The sequence below is a fragment of the Poromitra crassiceps genome (assembly GCF_964638095.1).
Source record: "Poromitra crassiceps genome assembly, chromosome: 19".
Classification (NCBI taxonomy): domain Eukaryota; kingdom Metazoa; phylum Chordata; class Actinopteri; order Beryciformes; family Melamphaidae; genus Poromitra; species Poromitra crassiceps.
Genome location: NC_139646.1, coordinates 7,714,557 through 7,741,806, shown reverse-complemented (window position 1 = coordinate 7,741,806; position 27,250 = coordinate 7,714,557). Strand labels below are relative to the sequence as shown.

The following is a 27,250-nucleotide window of genomic DNA, read 5'->3' as shown; positions in this document are numbered from 1 at the left end:
TTTCTGCTTGTTGCGTAGGCCGGCTAATTGTTGTTTAACATGCAGGCCAACCGGCTAGGTGCAGGTTATAATACGGATTCCACTGCATGTTAAGAAGTGGCTTATGTGTGTTCAGTTTGTGTTTGTGTGTGTGTGTAACCTCTTTCTCTGTCAGTCATCATGCAGGGTGAGCAGGAATACTTTGAGCGGATACTTCTTGGCTGGACGGGACATGGCCTGGTGGCCGGTGAGTGCGTGTGCATGTGTGTGAGAATGAGAGAGGTAAAGGGAAAAGAAAATTAGTCTGGTTTGAGTCTCGATGTGTGCAGTGAAATCAATGCTGTATCCTTTCTATGGTACACAGAGACGTGTGCCTAAGTGCAGAGTGTGTCTAAGATAATGTGTGTGTGTGTGTGTGTGTGTGTGTGTGTGTGTGTGTGTGTGTGTGTGTGTGTGTGTGTGTGTGTGTGTGTGTGTGTGTGTGTGTGTGTGTGTGTGTGTGTGCAGATCGGAGCGTCTCTGTTTGCCAGCTCAGAGGGCTCAGGTCTGTTCATCGGCTTGGCTGGGACTGGAGCTGCTGGAGGCATCGCTGTAGCAGGCTTTGAATGGAATGTGAGTAGACACACACACACACACACACACACACACATACGACACACACACACACACACACACACACGCACACGCACACGCACACGACATGTAGAACTATATGACAACACTTCTCCCGCTGCGAGATGTCATTCTATTGTATCTATTAGCAGGACCCAACACAAAGGATGCAATGAAGCAGGACACACATTATAACTATTGTGATGGCTAATGGGGCTGACTATACAAACCCATAGGGCTTGTATATCAATATACGGCTACATTATTTCATAAGCATTGTTTCTTTTATGTCTGATAATAATGAATGAAACAGCAGTCGTTACTTTACTTCCTGGCACACGGTTGTTTAGACAAGCTTGGATCAAGTCGCCCAGCAGTGTGTATTTTGGATGAATGAATGCAGCTGCAACATGAGCAGCCAGCAGGGGGCAGCAGCAGAGCTTCATAGTGTCCAGCTGTATTGGACGATAGAGCACTATTTATAGTTGTTAGGTGAAGTCATTTCATTAACGCTTCATGAATATGTATAGTGCATTACAGGTTGACCAATGAAATGTGCAGCATGTTGTCAAATCTGTCTCCTCTTTTTGTCCCCTTTCTCTCAGGCCACCTACGTGCTGTTGGCCCTGGCCTGGGTGTTTGTCCCCGTCTATGTGGCCTCAGGGGTTAGTTTCCACACACACACACGCACGCACACATGCACACACACACACACACACACACATACACACACACACACACACACACAGAGGTGCATGACTACTTGTCATGTCTGGTTCATCAGGTAAATTCAGGTGCCAAGAATTACTAGATTACTAGAAATTACTAGAATTTCCACCAAGAAACTTCCCCAACAGAGTGTCACACTACACGCACAAACACACTACTGTCTCCTGATTAGGAAGGACAGGAATGACCCTCTTAGTTATGTACATAAGTGCACTCAACATAGGGAGGGGGTTTAAGAAAGAAAGGTGAACATAACTTTCCTACTTGTTCTCCCAAGCTTACAACCTCCCCTACCCTTAACCACCTCCTGCACCCTCACCACCCCCTCCCCTGTCCCTCCCTCACGCTCCCTCCCTCCCCTCTGTTTTCCACATATCCCTGACTAGTCATGTTAATTGTTATTTGTATCTGTTGCCTGTTGCTCGTTTGTTACTTTTGCTATTGTTATTTGTATCTGTTGCCTGTTGCTAGTTTCTATTTTTCTTGTTTTCTGTGGACTCCTATTGTAAGCGTCTTTGGGTAATTGAAAAGCGCTATATACAGTAAAATAAATGAATTATTATTCTTATTATACCTTCTCCAAAGTCACCTTCTGCTGATCCGCAGGACACTCATAAAACCATTTTGAGCTTTTCTGTGTGGTGAAATGTGTGTGTTCAGATCGTCACAATGCCAGAGTACCTGGGTCGTCGGTTCGGGGGCGAGAGGATCCGCACCTATCTGGCTGTCCTGTCGCTGCTGCTATCAGTCTTCACCAAGATATCAGTAGGGCACACAAACAACGCAACACTCAATTGAACCATTTGGAGATGGAGAATTGTCTTCCTGACTCGTGTGTTGCCCTGTCACCAGACGGACCTGTACTCCGGAGCGCTGTTTGTTCAGGTGTGTCTGGGATGGAACCTCTACGTGTCCACCGTCCTAATGCTGGTGGTCACTGCTCTCTACACTATAGCAGGTACACAAACAGCCACACACCAGTGGACTAATGCTGGTGGTCACTGCTCTCTACACTATAGCAGGTACACAAACAACCACACACCAGTGGACTAATGCTGGTGGTCACTGCTCTCTACACTATAGCAGGTACACAAACAACCACACACCAGTGGACTAATGCTGGTGGTCACTGCTCTCTACACTATAGCAGGTACATACACAAACAACCACACACCAGCAGACTTGAGTTCGAGCCCTGGAGTCATTTTCAGGACTCGTGACTCGCATTGATAACTTGGACTCGCACATTCATGCATTCAGACTCGGAAGTTGGAGACAACTCAGACTTGTTAATTGATCAAGACTGTTTTTGTTTTGTTTTTGTTAGTTTTTTCTAATAGGCCCTAATAATTTGGCATAAGATATGAATATGATTTGACACCTGCCTTGATGTATTTCTGTTCGATACATGATAATGCATAGGAGTGTTATGGTAGATACATGATAATGCATAGGAGTGTTATGGTAGATACATGATAATGCATAGGAGTGTTATGGTAGATACATGCTAATGCATAGGAGTGTTATGGTAGATACATGCTAATGCATAGGAGTGTTATGGTAGATACATGATAATGCATAGGAGTGTTATGGGCTTGAAAACATTCCCTCAACACACACACACACACACACACACACACACACACACACACACACACACCCTGACTTGTCTTTCAGGCGGCCTTGCTGCTGTCATCTACACAGACACTCTGCAGACCGTTATCATGATCGTAGGAGCAATCATCCTCACAATTACTGGTATGTACAATTGCAGTCATTCATAAGAAAACATGCACACAACCGAGTATGCATGCATGTTTACTAGGGGTGTAACTGTAACAATACGCTTATCCATACCGAACCGTTGAGGTACGAGGCTTTAGGTTCAATACGCATTACAAACCGAACTAATCTTTCACTGTTGAACAGTCCAAGTCTTCTACAAGGACATCATGGTAAACCTTTTTTTACCTAGACTGTGAAAATAATCAAATAAATAAGTAAAACAAATAAAAACTATTTTTAAATCAAGGAAATTTCTCTGGCATTTCTACTTTTTTGATCAAAGAAAAAGAAAGCTCACACACTGCAAAGGCTCCAAGTTGAGTGTATTTATTTTACACCGGTAAAAAGGGTAACGTTTCGGGCAGCACCCTGCCCGAAACGTTACCTTTTTTACCGGTGTAAAATAAATACACTCAACTTGGAGCCTTTTCGCAGTGTGCAAGCTTTCTTTCTCTTTCATCAGTCTCTACCTCAAGCTCTGCACCTGCCCTGTTCAGGTTTTGGATGTGCGTGTCTCTACTTTTTCCTCATTTCTACTTTTTTGCTCTATCGAAAACGTACCGAACCGTGACACCACTGTGTCGTATCGAACCAAACCGTTCATTTTGTTAACCATTACACCCCTAATGTTTATAAATGCAAACATACAACAGTTATTTTGAGGATTGTATGTTTTTTGTCGTGTTGTGTGTGTGTGTGTGTGTGTGTGTGTGTGTGTGTGTGTGTGTGTGTGTGTGTGTGTGTGTGTGTGTGTGTGTGTGTGTGTGTGTGTGTGTGTGCGTGCCTGGTCCACAGCCTTTAACAAGATTGGTGGCTATGATAACCTGGAGCGGGTGTACAGAACGGCGGTGCCCAGTAAGATCATCCCCAACAGCAGCTGCCACCTGCCACGCCAGGACGCCATGCATCTGTTCAGAGACGCCACCACAGGAGACCTGCCATGGCCGGGCATGACGCTCGGTCTCACTATACTGGCCACCTGGTACTGGTGCACGGATCAGGTAGATGTGCCCCCACACACGCACACATCCACAGGCAAAAAGACAGACGTACATAACAAAAATCATTATGTGCACACACACGGACATCAAACTATTTTGGCCCACATCCAATGCAACCGTAAGTATGCAGATGCGGTCGGTTTGAGTTAAGGACTACTGTCGGTGCCGCACTTTCAGTGCACAGGAATTGACACATTCCCACATGTTGAGATGCATTTTGTATCAGAGAAAAGCAATCTAATAAAATCAACTGAACAGGAGAGAGAGTCTTAGCAACAATGTGCTTCTTTATTTACAACATTCACTTTTGGTCCCACATCAACATTTAACATTGTTTTTCATGCCTGTTCTCTACATCTGCCAAATATGCTAGCCCCACCCCCACACCACCTCAACCAATCACAGTGGTCTCCACATTGCTGAAAACCAATAGAGGCGCAGCCAGGAATGAGTCCGGAAGTATACTTCCGGGTTTGTGAGAGGAAAAGTCTATGGGATTTAACATGGGGTTTTCGCTTAAATGTATAAAATAAGGTCTGTGGTTAACACAATTTTGTGGGAACGCAAATTTGGGTTCAGCATGATAATCTTCACAAACGTGAATAACTTTTATGACTTTTGGAACGTAAATGTGGGGGGGGGGTTTTACGCGATTTTTAGAAAATGCCTCAAAAGGCATAAAAGTTATTCACATTTGTGAAGAGTATCATGCTGAACCCAAATTTGCGTTCCCATAAACTTTTGTTAATCACAGACCTTATTTTATGCATTTAAGTGAAATCCCCATTCTAAATCCCCATAGACTTTTCCACTGAAGAACCAACATGGCGGCGATTACAGGATAAAGCCTACAAAAATACGTCATCCCTGCGGTACTCTTATCAGTCAGAGGCCAGAACCAGGAAGCGATGGTTTGGGAGTGATGTGGTTAAATGACAGAGAATGAGAATGCAAGCTATTCTTCTCCCACAGAAGTCCTGGGAATGTCTATAACCTGTGCTGTGTTCATGGAGTTAAAGCACTCCAATAAGTCTTAGTATTAACTTCTCATTTCTTCCCGTTTGCATTCATGATCACGTTTTCTTAACTGATCATTTACATTCAAAGGATAACATCAAATAAGACATTTATATCTTCCACCTTGACTTGCTTACTGCCGCACCCAGCTGGGTTTGCCTTGTCAAAACATCACATCGGTTGTTGTTGTATATTGAGCCTTCCAGTTTTAAAACAGGAGATGATAAAGATGCGAGAGTTAACTCCACACTAAAGAGTCACCGCGCTTTCTGAAAGCAGATATTTTAAAGCAACGACCAGTTAACATCCTTGTGCGTCTAAACTGGATCCATAGATAACCAGTCCTACCTAACAGCCTTGTTGCCATTTGACACTTTCTTCTGCGATGCTCCTCCACGCGCCCTCAAGTGTCTGAGACTGCTCAGTTTGGAGAAAGGCACGCCCAGCACCCCCAGTGGATTGGGTGGCGGTGGCTGTTGAGAGGCGCGATCCGCCTTCCTGTAGTCTGGGCTGTGTCGTCGTGGCGACCGGCCGGAACGCATCTGGCCAGTGTCGGGCTGCAGCGCTTGACCCTGCCAGTAGCGGTGCCCTCCTATCACAGGGCCCGACGCTCGGGCCGGGCGGTGATAACTTCCCGGCTTGGCGATGACAACTTTGGCTCCTCTCAGCCGCCCTTCACGACCCGGAGATCTCGAGGCCTGAAACAACTTAGCCAGAGAGAGAGAGAGGAAGCAGAGAGACATGAGCGGGCTGTATTAGTCATGAAGACATGAAGTGTTTGGCCGTGTGTTCCTCTATCCGCAGGTGATCGTACAGCGGTCTCTGTCCGCCAAGAACATGAGCCATGTGAAAGGAGCATCGATCCTGGCATCCTACCTGAAGATGCTGCCCTTCATCTTCATCATCCTCCCTGGCATGATCAGCCGAGCTCTCTATCCAGGTGCACGCACGCACGCACGCACACACACATTTTTCTAGTGCAAAAAGGTATGTTGTTGTAAGGTATGTCTGTTTACTGTTAGACTCAGCTCTCAGTCTTAATCCGTTTCACTACTGTAAGACTGAGAATATTACCATTTAAATCTTTTCATAACGTTAGGTGGTGCTGTTGGAAGCCTTGCATCGGAGAACCAATCATGAGTGTTGCGGGCGTGCCTGCTTTCTGGGAGCAGTGACGCTCATGCAGAACCGGTGCTGTCGCGTTTGCGGAGAAACATATTAATCACTTAGAAACAAACATAACCTGTTAATAGGACGTGTTTCATCCGGCCCCGGCGGCTAGAGGTCTTTGCCCCAGCGATAAGCCCCGACTCCCGAGGCTAACGTTACAGAGCCTGCTGTCTGATGACTTCACAGCATTCACAGTAGCAAGCGGACCACTTCCGGGTAGGACAAATTATTGTAAAATAAACAACAGGTATAAACTCTCTTTGCAGCACATCAAGTGTCTTGCTCTATATTGGAACTATGAAACATTGCATTGCCGCTACCAAATAAAATTCTAATAATAAATGTAGGGGTGTCTGCTGCCGGCCGTTCTCGCCGGGCTCTGAACCAGATTTGGAACAGTAAATTCCCAGACGTTTGGTGGTGAGCTGGCGCTGTTGGCGCCGCTCACCACAAACGTCTGGAAACCGAGACTAGTTTACTGTAAGCAGGCAGTGGCTTGCCCTTGAAACACACCCATGTCAAAGTGGGTTTTGTGGTATGAATGTGTGCGTGTGTCACGTTTAAACATAATCGAACTGCCCTGCCTACTTGCACTTACACGCCAAGAATGAATCTCTCTGCACTCATATTCAATGCTAATGTGCATATTCTTATCTCACTGGAAAAGGATTTGAAGGATTTAGCCAAAGCATGCAGTCCACAATGACTTATCATTGTGTTATTATTGCTGTAGTGACAGTATGATAAAAAAGAGTTCTACTGGATCCTCACCTGTCCTATGTGTCTGTGTGGCGAGGGGGGTCCCTGTCTGCGCAGCTGCTGTGATTGGTGGATAAGGGCAGCGCCATCGTCCGATTGGATGGGAAACCGGAGATCCAGCATGCTTTGGGAGAGGCGGGCCATCAGGTTGACCCCATCTCCTTGGCGATGTCCGTGGCCCGACCCCGTCGTGACTCCATTGGGCAGCGGATCACTAGGCTCCGTTTGGCCGCAATCGTAGAACTCCTCCTCTGACGCCGTGGAGACGCCGCTGGAGGGGTTCTCATTGGCCGCTTGGTCACACATGACCTTGGTGCTGTCTTGGCTACCTTCGCCGTTGCTACCGGAGTCCTTGCCCTCCTCCTTTGACCGCCCGTGGCCGCGGCCAGACTTCGCATCTTTCTGTCTTTGCACTTTGCCGGAGGAGCCAGCCAATGTGTCCGATGGGTCCTTTTTAATCAGGGTAACCTGCGGTTGGCCGGCCTGCTCTGATGGGGTGGAGTCTATGACCAACTGCAGGGTGCGGGGTTTGGGAATGGGAGGGGCTGGAGGGTGGGCAGTAGTAGTGTGTGTCTCTGGAGTTTGTTTAGAATCATCTGTGGGCTGTGAATGGTCTGTGGGCTGTGAATCAGCAGTAACTTGGGCTAACGATTTGGCGGTGTGCGTATGGGGTTCGTGTGCATGCTGTGTCGGAGGCGCGTCGTGCTGCGGAGGGGGCCCTCTGGAATCTCTCGCGTCAGTGTGGTCCTCATTTGGGCCGGCGTGTTTGGGCTCCTCGAGCTGCGTGCTGGGCTGGGGAGCAGAGGCCACCCTCTCCTCAGAGGGGTGTCTGGCCGTACCGGCAGCGTTCACGTCCCGACCCGAAGTGTGCGTGTCCGTGTGTGCGGGCGGTGTGAACGGCGAGCTGAAGCGTATAGCTTTGCTGGTCTCAAACCTCTCCGACCGCTGCAAGTGAACCTGATTGGCCCGCTTGTCGTCTCTGATATTGATGAAGCCAATCACGTCGCTCGGCGGGTCCGGCTCGGGCCAGGTAGGCAGGTACGGGATCAAGTAGGCTTTCTCCAGACCGACTAATCCAGGATGCAGCGGAGGCACCGTGTGCTCCTTAACCCGCCCTTTGAGCAGCCTGAGCCCAGCGGGATTCTGGGAAGTTGAATTCTTGTTGCTTGAATTCTTGTTGCTGGAATTCTGGTCGGAGGAGGCGGGACTTGCGTGGTTTCCGGCTGCCACCAAGGCGTACTTGGGGTTGATGAGCTTCCTGGCGATAGAAGCGGGCACCGGAAGAGGAGCGACCTGAGGCACGGGTTCGCGGACAGGCTCGTCGACCACAGGGACCTTGCTCAGGGACACGCCTCTAGAGGTCAGGAAGAGGTCACGGAACTGCAGGTCAAAGGTCTCCACGGCCTGCCCCGTTACCACGGTGACGAGGTGACGGTCCAGACGAGACGACGACCAGGTGAAGCTGGAATTAAAAGCAGAAGCACACGCACATGAATACTGGAGTCCCTTCTTTAAACTCTGTCTCTTAAAGCTCTGATGTCATCACTGCTGGTCATCTCAGAAGTGGTGACGAATCCTAGTTTATAGTTTATTAGTCATTACATCAGGCATTTGTACTCATGAGTCATGCATCACTCTATTGCATGTTTCTTGTGCACCACTTCCCATTGATATACAGTATATGGGCGATGAGACCGTATAAAGCAGTGGTTCTCAAACCTTTTCACGACCCCTAAACTGACACTGATAAAAAAAATTCCCAGGGTCCCTCCCTCATCATCTGATAAGATGGTTTGGTTTTAGATGTTATATAGAAAGTGCATGAAATCCATGAGCAATATAGTCATACATTCTGTCATTGTGTTACCTTTGAATGGAATGGTGTGTATTGAGGTGGGGGTTTATTGCGCTGGAAAATCTGCCTTAATAATAATAATAATAATACATCAGATTTATATAGCGCTTTTCCAAATGCTCAAAGACGCTTCACAATACAAAACAATATAATACAATAACTTAAGAATAGAGAAGAAAATAAAGAAAATAAATAAAAGGTGAGAGAGGAAGGAGTTCATGGGTTGAAAGCAAGGGTGAAAAGGTGGGTTTTGAGGGCGTGTTTAAATGATGACAGAGTGTCTGCTTGACGGATATGGCTGGGGAGGGCGTTCCAGAGGGTGGGGGCAGCTGCAGCGAAGGCCCTGTCGCCCCAGGTCCGGAGCTTCGTTCTGGTGGTTTGGAGGAGGTTAGCGTCTGCGGACCTGAGGCGACGGGTAGGCGTGTGGAGGTGAAGGAGGTCAGAGAGATAGGAGGGGGCCAGGTTGTTGAGGGCTTTGAAGGTGATGAGTAATAATTTGAATTGAATCCTGTAATCCTGTCCCTTATATTCATAAATCTATGTTAGCAGGTAGCATTGCATGCTGCCACAACGCCTTGGTGATCTTTTTTTTTGCAAAACTGAAGAGTTTCATCTTCATCTTCAGTTTTCCGAGTTAAAAAAAAAATCTTAAAAATCATAAAATCCTCATTATACATTAAATAATTACTCAACTTAAATTGACACAGACCTTACATACTCGCACATACACAGACACACAAACCATACAGTAATAACATACAGGTATAAATAGAAAGAGGCTGCTCACCTGTAGGAACCAGAGATGGCTCTGTCTCCGTCTACCAGGAGGAACCTCTGGCTCAGAGAACCACGGACCTTCTGAGCCAACCGCGTGTAGAACTCCACACCGCCACAGCAGCGCACACGCATGTTCTACACACACACACACACACACACACACACACACACACACACACACACACACACACACACACAGGGTTAATGCTATGTAAAGAATGGCTTTAAGGGATCTTCAGGGAGAGGAGTGAATTTCACTGAACAAAGAGAAATTAGGGAGAGATAAGAGAACAGGAGGAAGACAAGGAAAGACAATGAGATGAGTTTTCTTGTTTGTCAAGAACAGCGCCGCTCTACTGGAAGCACAATATACGTCATGCTTACTGACTACAGGTTCGAACATGGGCTGTATGTGTGTGCATATGCTTATTGAGTCAACAGGTTTGAACATGGGCTGTATGTGTGTGCATATGCTTATTGAGTCAACAGGTTTGAACATGGGCTGTATGTGTGTGCATATGCTTACCGAGTCAACAGGTTTGAACATGGGCTGTATGTGTGTGCATATGCTTATTGAGTCAACAGGTTCGAACATGGGCTGTATGTGTGTGCATATGCTTATTGAGTCAACAGGTTCGAACATGGGCTGTATGTGTGTGCATAATGTTTGTATGACACACCCTGCGGTGTTTGTCTGACTTAGGCCCTGTGATAAGGGCGTGGCTCCAGGCCGAGCGTTACCCGGCGAGGGAAATGTTCTGTGCCAAACCTCACAGGAGGCCATGGGACTACAGGAGTCATAAAGTCAGTGGAGTTGGCAGATATGAGAGAATTTGACAATTTAGAGAAAAGGCCTGGACGAAGACGGAGAAATTCCAGAAAAGAAAAAACACAGGAAGTGAGTGTGTGCGTGGTTTGTTACAGGAAGTGAGTGTGTGTGTGGTTTGTGTCTAATTGCCTGCAGCACAGATCAGACAGGAATGTGTCTGTGCTGTAAGGACATTCACATTTGGCCTCCAGTCTAAAATACTTCAAGAAAACCTCACCATGAAGCACGTTTTAAGTATTTATTAGCTGTAGATTAGTTCAGCTCAGAGAACAGAGATAAAAGAATAGTGAATGGATTCAATCTGCCTACCAACTAGCTGGTACTTCAATATTATAAAGGCTTGCAGGTAAAACGCTGATAAGCCCCGTTTGTGTCCCTGGATTGACTTTTCCTTTCTATTGTATTACCATTGGTTATTGAAAACTGTATGGTGTCATGTTGGCACTAAGCTAAAGGCCTAAAGTTATTTTACACTTATCAAGAGCAGGCAGCCCCTCCAACTAGCTCATCCCCCCAGCTTACCAAAACATCATCTAGGTGTGTGTGTGTGTGTGTGTGTGTGTGTGTGTGTGTGTGTGTGTGTGTGTGTGTGTGTGTGTGTGTGTGTGTGTGTGTGTGTGTGTGTGTGTGCGCGTGCGCGCGAGCATACATACCTTTAGGTGTCCACGGTGCATATCAGCTCTGCCACACATGGACAGGAAGCAAGGGACGGCTGCCATGTCAATGATAATGTAAACAGGAATTCTGCGTTTGTAGGATGCATCCAGCAGGTCTCGGAATATATCAACATCTGTAAACACATCCATCACCACTGCTATTACCTACACGCACGCACGCACGCACGCACGCACACACACACACACACACACACACACACACACAGAGGAAACCTGTTAGTTTTTCCTGATCTGCGGGTTCAACTGTAGTGTGCGTGTGTGTGTGTGTGTGTGTGTGTGTGTATATACATGTATATATATGTATGTATATACTGTATATATATACATATATATATTGCATTAAGTTTGTCCAGTTTTGCCTTTATTTGATAGGACAGTATATAGACAGGAAAGCAGGGAGAGCTTCCAATGGCACCAGACAGTATGAATCCAAGCTGCAGTACTAGGTAGAGTTCAGCCAGAGACGGTCAATATCAGAGTGAGACACCCCATCTTCCAGTCACTTCCTGTATCTGTGCCACGGCCATGCCAACTTAGGAGACTTGCGACAGGTACGGCAACCATTTTAGGGCATCCTCGTCCGTCAGAGTATAGGCTATCGTTCCTCAGTCTCAGAGATGGGAAAAGTACTGACATTCTGTACTTGAGTAGAAGTACAGTTACTTGTGTAAAAAACTACTCTGGTAAAAGTAGAAGTACTGATTAACTTATTTTACTCAAGTAAAAGTAAAAAAGTACAGGCTCTGAAATGTACCCAACGAGTAAAAGTAAAAGTATTTTTACCGTATCTTTCTGAATGACTGAACCTCACATCATAGAATATAATTTGAGGATAAATTATATCAAATGTTTTACACATCTTAAAACTCTACTTTAAATAGTGTGCTATGGTTTTTCCACACAAAAAACCCCCCATTAAAATCATATCTAGTCCTCCCTCATTAATATTTCCATGATATATGAATGTGCAAATAGTTAGACAAGTTTAACTGCTGGATACAAGGTGTCCCTTACAAAGTGCAGAATCACAATACTCGAGACTGATATGATACTGATACCTAATGGATAAGGAACTGAATGTCCACAGGTTGATCACATTCACAAATTCAAGGTTTATTATTAACACATTGAGTGCCAGCCATTTTTTCAATCCTGTAGGTAAGTTGTGCCAGGTTTTTTTTTTGAGGATTCTGGCTCATTTTACAACAGCCGAGGATTATTTTCTGTTAAGACTTCGTGAACACCAATCATCTAAAAATAACTAATAGAATGTGTGCTTTCTCTGTCTAAAAGAGTTAGTTTGCAGAGTTAGTAGTTATGTAGATATTAGCCGTTGAGTACAGCATGGTTTTAGCGTATGAGACAGCAAGCTGAGATAATCGCAGTTTTGTGAAATTCAATCAAACAGCAGAACAGTCACCTGCCTGTGATTGTGGGTGCCCTTGGGCGAGACTGTATACTGTATTGTGTGTGTGTGTGTGTGTGTGTGTGTGTGTGTGTGTGTGTGTGTGTGTGTGTGTGTTCGCGCGTTGCTCCGCGGCGAGGGGATCTCTGTCCGTTCTTTGCCCCCGCGGCGTGTCTGTCTCCCGCTCTGTGTGTGTTCTCTCTCTCTCTCTCTCTCTCTCTCTCTCTCTCTCTCTCTCTCTCTCTCTCTCTCTCTCTCTCTCTCTCTCTCTCTCTCTCTCTCTCTCTCTCTCTCTCTCTCTCTCTCTCTCTCTCTCTCTCGGGACTGGGGGGAGGGGGAGAGAGAGGGAGAGAGTGTGTGTGTGTCTCCGGGCTCCTCCCTCCGTCTGTGCTGCGGGGGAAGGATTCTCCGCGGCCGTCTGGACTGTAAAAACTGTTTCTTGAGGTTTGAGTAAGCTTTTGCGATTCTGGTCTTATTTATGCGCGGGGGTGCTCGAGTGTGTGTGTGTGCGCGCGCGCGTGTGTGTGTGTGTGGGATCGAGGGAGTTTTCGCCGAGCTGCTTCCTTGAAAATTACACTGTGGCTTTCTCCAGCGCGCTGGCTGGCTGCTCTGGCTGTGGCTGGCTGTGGCTTCTCTCTGTCTTGGGAGAGAACTGTCGCCACTTAGTGGTCGGTAAAATAGATTATACACATTCTTTTCCTCCCAATAGTGATATAGAAGACGTAAAAGGAGTTGATTGATGTCCCACCGTCAAAAAAAAAAATGTTTATGTAAGACGAGATAGCTCGTCTATGGCACTTAACCGTTGGATTATGTAAGACGAGATATCTCGGCTATGGCACTCAACGTGTTAAGACAGAACTGTCTCTGGTGTTAGAACGCCACCATATTCCATATTAGCTGAATTTTGACAGTGCACAAACTGAATGTATGTGTTAGAACAACACCATAAGGGGCCATGCGGTTATTTAAAAAAGAACGCCTCGAAAAGCCAGATTATTGGCAACTCTGGAAGCAGCGAGATGAAAATCTTCCTCTCCTGGGAGAAGACTCGAGGTGGGAGGAGTGAAGAGGAGCAGGGCGCTTTCCCTGTTAAACTTTCCTCAGCTTTCAGCGCCCAGAGCGATGTGCTAAAAAAACCACCACCAGCTTTTAAACGCGATGAAATGCTTCTTGAAAGAGATGCGCGCTAAGCGCGTACTTATAGAGAATGAATTGCAAAAAGACGAGCGCTAATAAGTGCTGGCTGTCTGCACGGCTATGTCTGCGTGTGTCTCCCCTCAGAGAAAATCTGTGTTTCTCTTCTTTGTGCTTCTTTGTCCACGCCCCGGAGGAGTGCCAAGTCATACTATTGGCGGAGCTGGAATGAGCTTTTATCAGCAGCGCTGGGAAACTCGTCTATTACTTCTGCTCCGTTCTCCTGTTTCTACTCGTTTTTAAATTACATTCTCGTGCATTTAAACAAAAGTAACGAACCTGTTTTGAAAATGTACACAAGTAAAAGTACAGATACTTGTGTTAAAATGTAACGAGTAAAAGTAAAAAGTCGTCAGAAAATTAAATACTCAAGTAAAGTACAGATACTCGAAAAATCTACTTAAGTACAGTAACGAAGTATTTGTACTTCGTTACTTCCCATCTCTGCTCAGTCTAAAGCGTTGTCAGTTGTCATGTCTCCTATAGTAAACCGTCGAGTGTGCTCTGAAACACCTTCAGTCCTCACACGAAAACGCTGTCATTCCTCCTGCCTCACTAAAAACGTTGTCGATCCTCCTGCAGACTAGCTGTCAGACATCACTCAAACTAGCTGTCAGACATCACACAAACTAGCTGTCAGGCATCACTCAGGCATCACTCATTCCTGCAGAACAACCAAAAACAACGAATGACAGCGTTTTCATGTGATGACTGACAGCTAGTTTGAGTGATGTCTGACAACTAGTCTGCAGGAGGATCGACAACGTTTTTGTGTGAGACGTGAGGAGTGATGCCTGACAGCTAGTTTGAGTGATGTCTGACAGCTAGTCTGCAGGAGGATCGACAACGTTTTTAGTGAGGCAGGAGGAATGACAGCGTTTTCGTGTGAGGACTGAAGGTGTTTCAGAGCACACTCGACGGTTTACTATAGGAGACATGACAACTGACAACGCTTTAGACTGAGGAACGATAGCCTATACTCTGACGGACGAGGATGCCCTAAAATGGTTGCCGTAGACAGGTCCTGAGTCTATAGAGAGCCAAAGTGAAACTTCACTTCCTGCTTTCTCCCTGTACCAGCGCTGCGAAAAATATGAATGGCGGTGGACGGAGAATAAGGTTACTTTTTTGATCCCGTTTGAATTGTGCCACGGGGTGCCAACGCTAATTTTGCTAATTTTGTCAATTTAAAACATAACTTTGCATGTCAAGAAAGTCACAGTTTGTCGCCAAACTGAAAAGTAGGGATTAGTTTCGTATAAAAACTACATAGCTTGTGGAAGCTTGTGGCATGTCGCTGGTCTTCAGCTTTGCCGGTAGAGAAAGTGACGTCACTTAGGGGCGACAGTGTATGTAGTCTTTCTGATTTATAAAAAGAAATAGAGTCCGCACACTGCTTGACACCTGAAAAGGTGTCATGTGAGCACAATCAACCAAGATGGTTGATTGTGCTCACATGACACCTTTTTTTCCCCTCTGCCAATTGGTGGATGGGTGTGACCCATACTGTATAAATTTGAGTGCTGTCATTTCCTGCTTCATTTCTGAAGAAGGTCCTTGTTGACCGAAACGTCAAAAATAAATCGACTGGGAGCAAGTCAAGCAGTGTGCGGACTCTATTTCTTTTTATATGTTTCATTGCTTTTGTCCTGCACCTGCAATTTGAGTGGATGTGCGCGCTCTACTTTTTATATGTCTTTCTGATTTATAACTTCTAGTGCAACAGTTTGGCGACAAACTGCGGGGTCAACTGCGACTCCAAGCCCACGTGACACATGGTTCTTTGTCAGATGTGACTAGTACGTAAAGAGATAGCAGTGGAGAATGAAAACCTCTATTTGTTTCACTGTAGCCCTTTAACTCTTAATACACTAAATAGTGAAACTGAACTAGGTCCATGTCTAATTTAGCTTAGGAACCTTTGCAGCCACTGCATTATAACACCCGATCATCATCAGTCATCATCATCAATGTCATCATCACCACTGCCTACCTTCTGGGCTGATGCAATGCTCTTGCGCACCACCTCCTTGATGTGCGTCTGTCCGTCCATCGGAGGCTGCGTGTGCACGGTCACGCGCGTGACACCTCGGTAGGAGATCGCCTCGGGCCAGCCCAGGTCCAGCTCCGCCACAGAGGCCTCGGACCGGTCCGGCCAGTACTGCAGCGACACTGCGCCGTGGTCTGCCCAGTCCTCCGGCGTGAGGTTCCCTGGGCCTGGGCTTGTCGCCACCGCCTCTGGCTTCTGCTGGTGCTCGTGCCCGGGGCGGTAGGCCTCCGCCGTGCGGGCCAGCCGCTCCAGCTCCGCTTCCGACAGGAACTCGCGCACGCCATTCTGGCGGAGGCAGTCCGCGAACCCGTCACGGCCTCTGCTGATCAGCGCCTCGACCGCCAGCCGCTGGTCCTCGCTGTAGAAGAACTCTGGTTTGCTCTCGCTCACGCGCCAGTTGACGTGGTGATCGTCCAGACATTGGATCTGTGACAACGCCATGCCCCCTCAAAGTCCACCGGTCAATCAATAGTTAACTGACCCAGTTTCCACTGTAGGCCAAGCGGGGTCAAACCCTGGATCCGTGCCGCTTGTTGTTATGCTCCATAAGTCCATGAGTGACTTGATCCAGATCAGCTTTCAGGCTGTTGTTTATGTGGCTTACAGTTCCTCTCACAGGATCGAGCTCAACCCAGATCTCAAGTTACATTAACACGCAGCACACACATATTAAACTATACATGCACACGCATGCACAGGTGCTGACAGGTCTACCCCGCCCAGGGCCACGCCTATCACCTGACAGACAGGTAGCGGGGCCGCGGCGGGCTCGGTTCAGCCTTCAGGGCAGGCAGCTTCTGCTGCTGCACCCGGCCGGGGCCCGAGGCAGCTGTCTGGGCGAGGTGAGGGAGGATCAGATGACTGTGTCTGTCAGCCAGTGAGTCAATATAAAAAGCGGAACTCGCCCTTCACACAGAAAAAGAACACCATAATCCGCCCCCACTGTGTGAAACTGCGTGACTCAGACAATCTATTGTGCTGACTACTACTGTTTTCTTCATTGCATTGGAACGCCGAAAAACACGGAGACTGTTCCGCTCAATGCTGGCAACTGCAGCCGAGTTCCTCGAAAGACAAAAGTCGTAAATTTCATACCAGTTAAACTGTTGACGCCTATACACGAGCCTTCACTTTCACTCACTCCTCCGTGTCCACGACGATCAAGTCCGCGAGAAGTTTTCTTTTCTTGACGTTGATCCAGGGCAGAGTTCAGGACCGACCGTGTGTTACCCCCGGTGTGTCTGACCATGGAATTCGGCAACGGAAGCCCAGTTGTTGCCGGGGGCAGAGAGGAGGAGTGTCCGGTAGACCGTTTAGGAGAGAGGGAATAAACTCCACCCTCCTCCGCCCCGGACGTGGGAGAAAGGCTCCTTTTCACATTTTTTTTTAACAACAACAACAACAACAACAACATCTAATAGGCTACCAGGCTATTAGATTCTAACAGAGGCAGTTTTACTTCTATTATTTATGTTCCAGCTTTATTTTAACATCCACTGTTTTTAAACATTTCATGAAATAGCCATCTCAATAAATTCTTTTGACTTTTTGCCAGAAGAGTGCCTTGGACCTTGGACCTTTCTTTTTTAAATCTTGTGATCCCCACCAAAGAGCGCCTTCATCACACCTGTTTAGACTTAGCACTAGTCTGGACCTCTGGACATGCTAACTAGCCTGACAAAAGAGTAGACTGAATGTGAGTTTACCCTTTATTTGGACAGTGCAATGCTCAATACTCACTTTGTTGTGTCACTGAAAGGGCATCTGAGCTTCAGGTGATACCTGCAATAGTGTGAAAAGTAGTAATATAATAATAATCATAGCCCTTTTCTTTTCTTTTAGCGCTACAAAAGTTACAAACAAGGAGATTGCACTTCCACTGCATGACCTGCATTGGGGATGAGTCTTGCAGTTAGAATTTGGGTCAGGTTTAGGCTACATACTGTATAGTCTGTAGAGATTCATAGGCAAGTGACAGTTTGTTGGACATCTGCTTTCGTCGCCTAATAGGAACAACACTGGACTACCCAAATAAAGTGCTACTGCTATACAAGTAATGTGATATCTCAAAGATCATTACACTGTGTGTAGGCTATTTGGTCAGTGTGGCAGCATGCGTCACTCTAGAGTAGCCTACAGAATGGGGGTCACTAGAAATTATTGATGTCCACTGTTCTTTGTAAATCTGATGGGCTGTATTTCAGATACATGTGTTTATAGTCTTTTACACATGTGCATGTGCATCTGTGCATAATTGGTGTGTGAGCAACCTGTGTCGGCGTGTTTCAGACACTGTAGGTTGTGTCGATCCCGAGGAGTGTGTGCGTGTGTGTGGAGCGGAGGTGGGATGTTCCAACATCGCCTTTCCCAAACTGGTCATTGAACTCCTGCCAAGTGGTGAGACTACTGCCATTATTTCATTGACCTTTTATTACATTTTAGCACTTTTATTATTGAATGTGTCCTTTGATATGTTTTTTTTTTACCTGTGTGCATCTGTGTACTCCATACTTGGAGTGTGTGTGTGTGTGTGTGTGTGTGTGTGTGTGTGTGTGTGTGTGTGTGTGTGTGTGTGTGTGTGTGTGTGTGTGTGTGTGTGTGTCACTGTCAGGCCTGCGGGGGCTCATGATCGCAGTGATGATGGCAGCTCTGATGTCATCGTTGACCTCCATCTTCAACAGCAGCTCCACACTCTTCACCATGGACATCTGGAAGAAGCACCGCCCACGCGCCTCCGAGAAAGAACTGCTACTGGTCGGCAGGTAGGATGCTCACACATGGAGGAAGGTTTGGGGGGCAGCAGGGTGAACCGGTGGTTACAGAGTCCTTCACTGAAAAAACCCTCAAAAAACTCCAATACGTCCAAAAACTCCGCTGCCCGCATGCTCACCTCCACCCGCCGCCCCGACCACATCACCCCCATCCTCCACGATCTCCACTGGCTCCCCATCACGTACAGGATTCAATTCAAAGTATTACTCATCACCTTCAAAGCCCTCAACAACCTGGCCCCCTCCTATCTCTCTGACCTCCTTCACCTCCACACGCCTACCCGTCGCCTCAGGTCCGCAGATGCTAACCTCCTCCAAACCACCAGAACGAAGCTCCGGACCTGGGGCGACAGGGCCTTCGCTGCAGCTGCCCCCACCCTCTGGAACGCCCTCCCCAGCCATATCCGTCAAGCAGACACTCTGTCATCATTTAAACACGCCCTCAAAACCCACCTTTTCACCCTTGCTTTCAACCCATGAACTCCTTCCTCACCTTTTATTTATTTTATTTTATTTTCTTCTCTATTATTATTGTTATTGTATTATATTGTTTTATATTGTGAAGCGTCTTTGAGCACTTGGAAAAGCGCTATATAAATCTGATGTATTATTATTATTATTATTATTATTATTATTCCAAGCATAGGTTGCACAATATTTATCCTTCCGTTTCACCACTATGTGATAGGTGTCGGGTGTCAGAGGGCACACTGTGCCATGCTTTTTGGGGTTGCCCTTCACTGTCCGGATTCTGGGCCAAAATATGTGACTGGTACTCAAAGGCCTACAAAATAACCCTTCAGCCGGAGGCGGAACTCGCCATCTTCGGCTGTTCGGAATCCTCTCTGCTCCTTCCCACGGCTGTGCAGCAGTCTCTACTACACTACACTAGACCAGTGTTACACGAACATCAAACACTGCTACAAGGCGACCCCCCGCCCCCCCTTTGGCAGATCGGACCACGCCTCCATCCTGCTCGTTCCCAGGTATCAACAACAGCTCAAGCGACACCCCCCGGCCTTCCGAACCACCCATTGCTGGTCTGACCAATCAGAGGACATTCTGAGAGACTGCTTCGACCAAACAGCATGGGAAGAGTTCAAGGCTGCAGGAGACCTGGACGAGTATGCAGACACAGTAACAGGCTTCATTCAAAAATGCACAGAGGACATAATCCCCCAAAAAATAATCAAAATAATGCCAAACCAGAAGCCCTGGATCAATAGTGACGTCCGGGCAGCCCTCCACGCCAGGACCACCGCCTTCAACTCCGGAACACCAGAGGAATACAAACAGACAAGATATGCCCTCCGAAGCACTTTAAAAAGAGCACGGAGAGAATATGGCAGGCAGCTGGAAGCAAAACTGGACTCAAACAACCCCAAACACCTGTGGAGAGGACTCCACGCTGCCACTGACTTCAAAGGGGCAAAACAGCAAAACAACAACGAGTCACCCACCCTGCCAGACGAACTCAACGCGTTCTACGCCAGGTTCGACCCCTCTGCCAGAGCGCCTCCCCTCCTCCCCCCCTCCTCTCCCACCCCTCTCCTCCTCTCCCACCCCTCTCCTCCTCTCCTCCCCCCCATCACCCCCCCCACCACTTCCCCCTCCCTCCTCCTCTCCTCCCAACCCTCCCCCCTCCTCTCCTCCCCCCCCTGCCACCTCCTCTCCTCCCCCCCCTGCCACCTCTCTCCCCACACCACCCCTCCCCTCCTCTTCTCCCCCCCCTGCCACCTCCTCTCCTCCCCCCCCTGCCACCTCTCTCCCCCCACCACCCCTCCCCTCCTCTCCCCCCCCCCACCACCACCACTCCGCCCCTCCGCCCCCCCACCACCCCTCCTCTCCCCCCCCCACTGCCCTCCTCTCCCCGCCAGTGGTGGAAAGGGTGGACAGCTTCAAGTACCTGGGAGTCAATATCCACCAGGACCTGACATGGGCCGGCCACACCGCCACTGTCGTCAAAAAGGCCCAACAGCGAATACACGGACTCAAGCGCCTGAAGAAATTTGGGCTAAGGAAAGAAATCCTCAGGGACTTCTACAGAGGCACCATTGAAAGCCTGCTGACTGGCGGCTTCACCACCTGGTACGGGAACTGTACCACCATGGACCGCAGGGCGCTACGGAGAGTGAGACGCGCGGCACAGCACGTAACAGAATGTGAGTTGCCAGATCTGCATGAACTGTATAAACAGCGGTGCCTCAGGAGGTCCCTGAAGATCATCAAAGACACAAACCATCCCCACAACAGCCTGTTCTCCCTGCTACCCTCAGGGAGAAGATACAGGGTTCCGAAAGCACGCACAAATCGCTTGAGGAACAGTTTCTTCCCGCAGGCCACGAGACTCCTTAACATACACAAATAGTGTAGTAGCCGCACTGTACCGTACTGTAGCTGCTACCATTACGTATGTCTAACGTTTAATTGTATGTTTAATAAGGAATATGCTATTTGCACCTGTATGTCAAATACGCCGAATTTAAAATGCCGAGTTTAATTGTATGTTTAATAAGGAATATGTTATTTGCACCTGTATGTCAAATACGCAGAATTTAAAATGTTTAAGCACGTCTAAAGTATGCACCCGACACGTGCACCTATGTGCAGTGAATATGCCACTGTCTCTGACTTGTCTTATCACTATACTGCCTTATGCTTGTTGTGTCTCTTGTTGTTTTTGCACCCATATGCCCTGTTATATTTGTTATATTTGTACTATTTGCACTATGTTGTAAACGGAGTCCAGCACAAGAATTTCACACGTGATACTTGTACCATGGAGTGACAATAAAAATCTTGAATCTTGAATCTTGAATCTGACACAGGGGACGATTGTCACCAAGAAACTCTTTCTGAAGGAATGGAAGACCCTCAAATTGTGTGTGTGTGTGTGTGTGTGTGTGTGTGTGTGTGTGTGTGTGTGTGTGTGTGTGTGTGTGTGTGTGTGTGTGTGTGTGTGTGTGTGTGTGTGTGTGTGTGTGTGTGTGTGCGTGCGTGTTCCAGGATTTCAACAGTGATCTTGGTGGTGGTGAGTGTGGTGTGGATTCCCATCCTACAGTCAGCGAATAGCGGCCAGCTCTATGTCTACATCCAGTCAGTGACCAGCTATCTGGCTCCACCTGTCACTGCTGTCTTCACACTGGCTGTCTTCTGGAAGAGGACCAACGAGCAGGTCACACACACACACACACACACACACACACACACACACACACACACACACCGACAAGCACACACGCACGCACACACCCATGTTATGATGCAAAATGCATCATCACCTTAATGAGTGTTAATGACCCATACCAACTGGTGGGGGCGACATTTCTGCAGACAGTCAAATTGTGGATTACTCAATGTAGAAAACATGTACCGGAGGTAAGCATTGTCCATCACCAAAACTATTTTATAAGCATTTTACGAAATGTCTATGGGAAAATAAATGGCGGATGAAAATCTCTGGTACAGTGCTGAAGCAGGAAGTGACGTTCCACTTTGCCTCTCTATTAGCCTCAGGGAATGTAAATGTAGCTTCCTCTGCTTAGTCTCTGTGTGAGTGTATATACTGACTCATTTTATGTGTATAATTTCGGTCTGATAAGAAAAGCAAGAAGAAAAGTGATGAGAGTAAGATAGATATGAATTAAAGTGAGTTGAAAGACAGAAATGGGAGAGTGGAGTAGAACAGTGGCACCAGAGCGTGAATCAGATGAGAGCCGATAAACACTTTCAGAATACATGTACAGACCAGTCCACCTCTGTATAGTCAAGATTAATCTCTGTCTCGAGCCAATCCAGGGTGTGCCTGCTCTCTGCTGACATGCTGACAAACTATTTGAATAGACTATGGAGAATTGTTCCAGAAATGAAAGTTGTATCCCTCTACTGAACTGTAAATGTTTATTTTTTTCCTGTACTGAATGAAACCATAGATAATCTACTACATATTATAATAAGAATGTGTTTTTTTTTTAAATATGTCGGTCATTGCAGCTGTGATTGGAACCTATCCACTTGTAAATATTACCAAAGTATCTGGGTGCTACTACCTAATTGGTCTTCATTTGGAAAATGGTTGTAAAATCACACTATTACACAGGAGGTGTGAGCTTTGTGTTTGTTCACATAAACACAGTTATCGCTTTAAGGATTTTACTGGTGTTGACTCACAGGGTCAAAGGTCACACCACACCAGACAGGAGGATGTGTCAGACACTGACACACTTTAGTCTGAATGCTGTAGGTTCAGCAAGTTTAACTCACCTAGAATCTAACTCTTGGTAGCTAATTATACGTACTTATAAGCCTATGTCATAGCATGCAATACAGACTTCTACATGGGAACACTGGGTTCTCTGAACGTTACTTTCATCATACTGTATGTAGCATATAGTGTGTATGATGTATCACTCTTATCAACTCCTAGAAGCATGGATTTGATTTGATTCGAAAATGCTATGTACATCTTGAGATTAATATTGTTGTTAGGCCAGATCAAAAACACGGATGACTCCACCCTCAGAAATGTTAATATTTTGTAAGAGAAAACTAGTTAAAATAACTACCAGCTTTTCCCCCAATATGCTTTATTTGCTATGTTTTTACTCAAATGAAGTGAGAGCGTGAAATAGTCTGAGAGAGGAAGGGAGATGTTTAAGAGGGGCGTGGGAGAGAAAGAAGAATGGAGGAAAAAATGTGACGACAGGAGGAGAAAGAAGGCGATAGAATGTCAGGATGGTGTGAAAGAAATGAGACGGAGAGGTTACGAACGTCTGAAGAACATCTGCCCGTTTGTTTTCGTGTGGCCGAGGCAAACCGCATGGATCACATTCTTTGCGGGAACGCGGAGACTATTTGTGTCGCTGCACGTGTCTGTGCACTTAAATGAAGCGGCACAACAATGACTGCTTATCACGGTGGGAAAGTGAGAGTGTTCTTCTGAGTCTCGCCACACCTACGTGTGACACACCCAGAGTGGCTGCAAGAATTATGGTGACACCTTTCAGCAGCAGGAATTTTAAGCAAAGTTCATCAAGACATGTACACTAATCTCTGTGTGTGTGTGTGTGTGTGTGTGTGTGTGTGTGTGTGTGTGTGTGTGTGTGTGTGCGTGCGTGCGTGCGTGCGTGCGTGCGTGCGTGCGTGTGTGTGTTGTGTGTGTGTCTTCAGGGAGCGTTCTGGGGTCTGATGGTAGGGCTGGTGGTGGGTGTGTGTAGGATGGTGCTGGAGTTTGCCTTCCCTCCGGCCAGATGTGGCGTAGAGGACTTTGCCCCGGACGTGCTGCGGAGAGTCCACTATCTCCACTTTGCCATTCTGCTGTGTGGGCTCACTGCCGTGGTGGTTACCGCAGTGTCACTGCTCACACCACCGCCCAGCCATCAACAGGTGATGTGCAGATGCTGCATAGCTGTGTACTGTAGCTAATAATAGACAGGTAGAGGGACAAGAAGCTTATCAAGAGTGTGATGCAGGTGTTTTCTACTTCATCTAATGATTAATATGAAAATACCTAATTTTACAAAAAATTACAAGCCCTCGGCGCAGAAATATGGAGAAAACGGTGGCTTTCAAATTGGGCGTTCAACACCTGTGACACCTGTGGGGCTGCTGACACAGGGATGCAAAGTCATGGATAGTGAAAAAGGTGACAGATACACACTCAGAAATCCTCCTGTTTTGGGATGAAAAAGGTCACTGTCACGAAAAGGCGACTAGTTTTGCATCCCTGTGACATCACAGGTGTTACAGTTCCATTTCAGGAACAGCGTGAACGCAACTATGCCGGAGGTCGGAAAAGTTCTGAGGTCCGACTTGTCTTGAATGCACTATTAGCCTCTTCCTACAAATGTTGTCCTATATTGTCACCAAACCACGACACAGCATGTGTTGCCTGTCCCGCACAAAAGTCCCATAGCAGATTTTTGATAGTTCACACTGTTGTAATTTATAATTGACTCCCAAAGTTTGGTCGTGGGTCGGGTCTATTTCACAAAAATTGCCTTAATTCAGGAACGCAACCAAACTTTGTATGCAGGTATGCACATTTTTTGTGTCATTTAGGGCATTATAGCAACATTTCAAATGTTAAATTGAGTTGCTATCCATATAGGCCACTCCCATTTTCTGCCCACAAGTTTTTCAGCCATGTTGAATTTTGTCTTGAATTTTTCCCCCCGCTTTTTCTTTGCTGACTGACCCAAATAACTACATGACTGGTGGGAGATGACATGTTCACTATTTGCTTGTATTTTAAGTTGAGGAATGGTGTAATGTAGGCTAAATATTGCTGATGAACGGTCCATTGTTCTAAGACAGGGGTGCCCAACATCTTTACACTTCAGATCTACATTTTTCAACAGCACAAGATCTACCTGTCCACCCCCCACTGTAACAGTAAACCTGATAATTAGACTTGGTTCACACACCAAAACATAATTACAAAAAAATCATCATAAACTCGTATTCCATACTTAAGTGTGGGTAGATATGACCATAAATGAAATGCTGTTTATAATTTCAATAATAAGCAATAATCAATTGTATGTATATTAAAATTGTCCGTTTGCAATAAACATGCACGGACTGACGGTGATTTTGGGATCTACTGATAAGCACCCTGAGATCTACCAGTAGATCCCGATCTACTGGTTGGTGACCACTGTTCTAAGACATTATTTGGCCCTTGAAATGAATACATGAAACTAAAATTGCAATAAATACAATATGCATATTTCATAATTTTTCTGTACTATACTGTTCCACTGTCCCAGTTGTGCAACCTGACCTGGTGGACTCTGACTGAGGAGACGCAAAGAGAAATACCTCTGCAGAAAGTGTCCACTGTTAGCCAGCGGAGCTCCCAGGGTGAGAGTTTATAGTAGTCTACTACAAACACTTGGAATAAAACCAGCCATCAATTGGCATAAAGTCATTTACACACACACACACACACACACACACACACACACACACACACACACACACACACACACACACACACACTACATCTTGTGGACACACACACACACACACACACACACACACACTACATCTTGTGTCATAGTAACCATCACAGTAGCTGTTGGGTCACTTCCTGTGTGTGTGTGTGTGTGTGTGTGTGTGTGTGTGTGTGTGTGTGTGTGTGTGATGTTGCAGGCTCAGAGCCAGTGCGGCGGATGACGTGTGGTCAGGGAGGACGGTTTTGTGTCTCATCGGCACGGCAGTCAGAAGAGACTCCATCTCCCAGGGTTCCTAGCGTCAGAGAGAGTGTGTTCTGGTCTCGGTTCTGCTGTGGCAACGCTATCCTGCTGGTCAGCATCAACATTTTTCTCTATGCATATTTTGCCTGAGTGGACGACCAGATGTTAAAACCTGCCTGACCCGACCTGCTCATAATAACATTCATATCTAGCTGTTACCATCAGGACGGAGGTACAGGGTACCGCCTTTGCAGACTTCCTGGGCCCAGAGATATTTTATACCTTCCAATATAGCTCTGCTAAATAAACCATGAAGATATAATAATAATAATAAATAATAATAATCTAATAATCCTTCACTAGGGTTGGTGTGAAGCACTTTGTGAGCGAATATTTATGTCATAACTGTTTGTATTGTATTGTATTGTATTTTGTGTGACTGCCACAGATGGAAAAAAAAATCTGAAAGGACAATAAAGGAACTAACATATTGACAAACGTCAACAAAGAAATGTGCTTACCTGACAAGAAGTGGCTGTCCAGATCTAAGGAGGGGGCAGGTGGGGAAACAAATTGTGGTGTTCTGTCAGGTGTTCAGCGAATCCTCTATCAGCAAGCAGAATATTCACACGCACGCACGCACACACACACACACACACACACACCACCTCCAAAATGACTGTTTTTATATCATTCAGCCCATCTCTTTTCAGTTTGGCCTCCAGTTAGGTCTCTGACCTTTGAACCCCTCAGCCTGAGGTCAACTTTAGATCCCAGGACATGGGCCTGCTGGTCATTCATAAATCTAGACTCAAGGCTAAAGACCAGACTGTCCTTTGCTGTCAGGACATCTGTTCTTTGTTATGACCTCCCAAATTGCTCAGGATGGCAGAGTTAGTATCATCTTTTAAAATCACTATTTCTACCAACGTGCTTTTATGTAATAATGTTGCTCTTTCCACTATTGCACTATTGTTCCATTATATTGGTTTGTTGTTGTAATATTCCCCCACCCTTCCACCTCTTACAAATATTTTTGGAAAAGTACTATAATAAAGTTATTGTTACTTTAGTTTTCCTGTGCCATCAGTAGTAAGTACAGTGGCTGTTGGAAATCTTCTAAAATAGAATTCATAGAAATCACTCATTGCTCTTCAGTGTCAAGGCAGGAAAAGGCTGTCAGCTGGGAGTGGGTCACCACCCACAGCTTGATTTGTGGAATCAAATTAGAACTTGGCTTGTGACTTGTAACAAGGTAATGTGAATGCCCACTGAGCGCTACACACAACATGACCTCTATATCTTAAACAGTGTCACAAAACCTACACCCTAATGCTCACAAATAATAGTGTGACCACCGCAGTTTACGTGGTGTGTTATGTGATTTTGAAACCTAACATTTGTGGTTAGCTATCATTTTATTTTTTATTTTTAAGAC

The 27,250-nt window shown here is 46.4% G+C and overlaps 2 protein-coding genes across 3 annotated transcripts; one reads left to right on the top strand and one right to left on the bottom strand.

Moving 5' to 3' along the window:
- The first annotated feature begins 196 nt into the window (after window positions 1-196).
- slc5a10 (solute carrier family 5 member 10) lies at window positions 197-26,093 on the top strand. Its single transcript, XM_083656200.1, has 13 exons — window positions 197-226; window positions 487-591; window positions 1,197-1,256; window positions 1,981-2,085; window positions 2,173-2,278; window positions 3,901-4,106; window positions 5,928-6,063; window positions 18,132-18,239; window positions 18,454-18,604; window positions 21,620-21,788; window positions 23,783-23,998; window positions 25,384-25,477; window positions 25,769-26,093. Exons 1-13 carry the CDS (start codon window positions 212-214, stop codon window positions 25,960-25,962), a joined length of 1,665 nt encoding a protein of 554 aa, XP_083512326.1. The 5' UTR covers window positions 197-211; the 3' UTR covers window positions 25,963-26,093.
- On the bottom strand, window positions 4,422-17,147 carry fam83gb (family with sequence similarity 83 member Gb). Of its 2 annotated transcripts, none has more exons than XM_083656198.1 (5): window positions 15,786-17,147; window positions 11,167-11,334; window positions 9,695-9,819; window positions 7,065-8,514; window positions 4,422-5,821 (listed from the first exon to the last, which is right to left on the bottom strand). In XM_083656198.1, exons 1-5 carry the CDS (start codon window positions 16,281-16,283, stop codon window positions 5,468-5,470), a joined length of 2,595 nt encoding a protein of 864 aa, XP_083512324.1. In that variant the 5' UTR covers window positions 16,284-17,147; the 3' UTR covers window positions 4,422-5,467. The 2 variants fall into 2 exon arrangements, with proteins under 2 accessions (XP_083512324.1, XP_083512323.1); XM_083656197.1 differs by having other exon boundaries at window positions 4,422-5,830; window positions 15,786-17,146.
- Window positions 26,094-27,250: the final 1,157 nt, after the last annotated feature.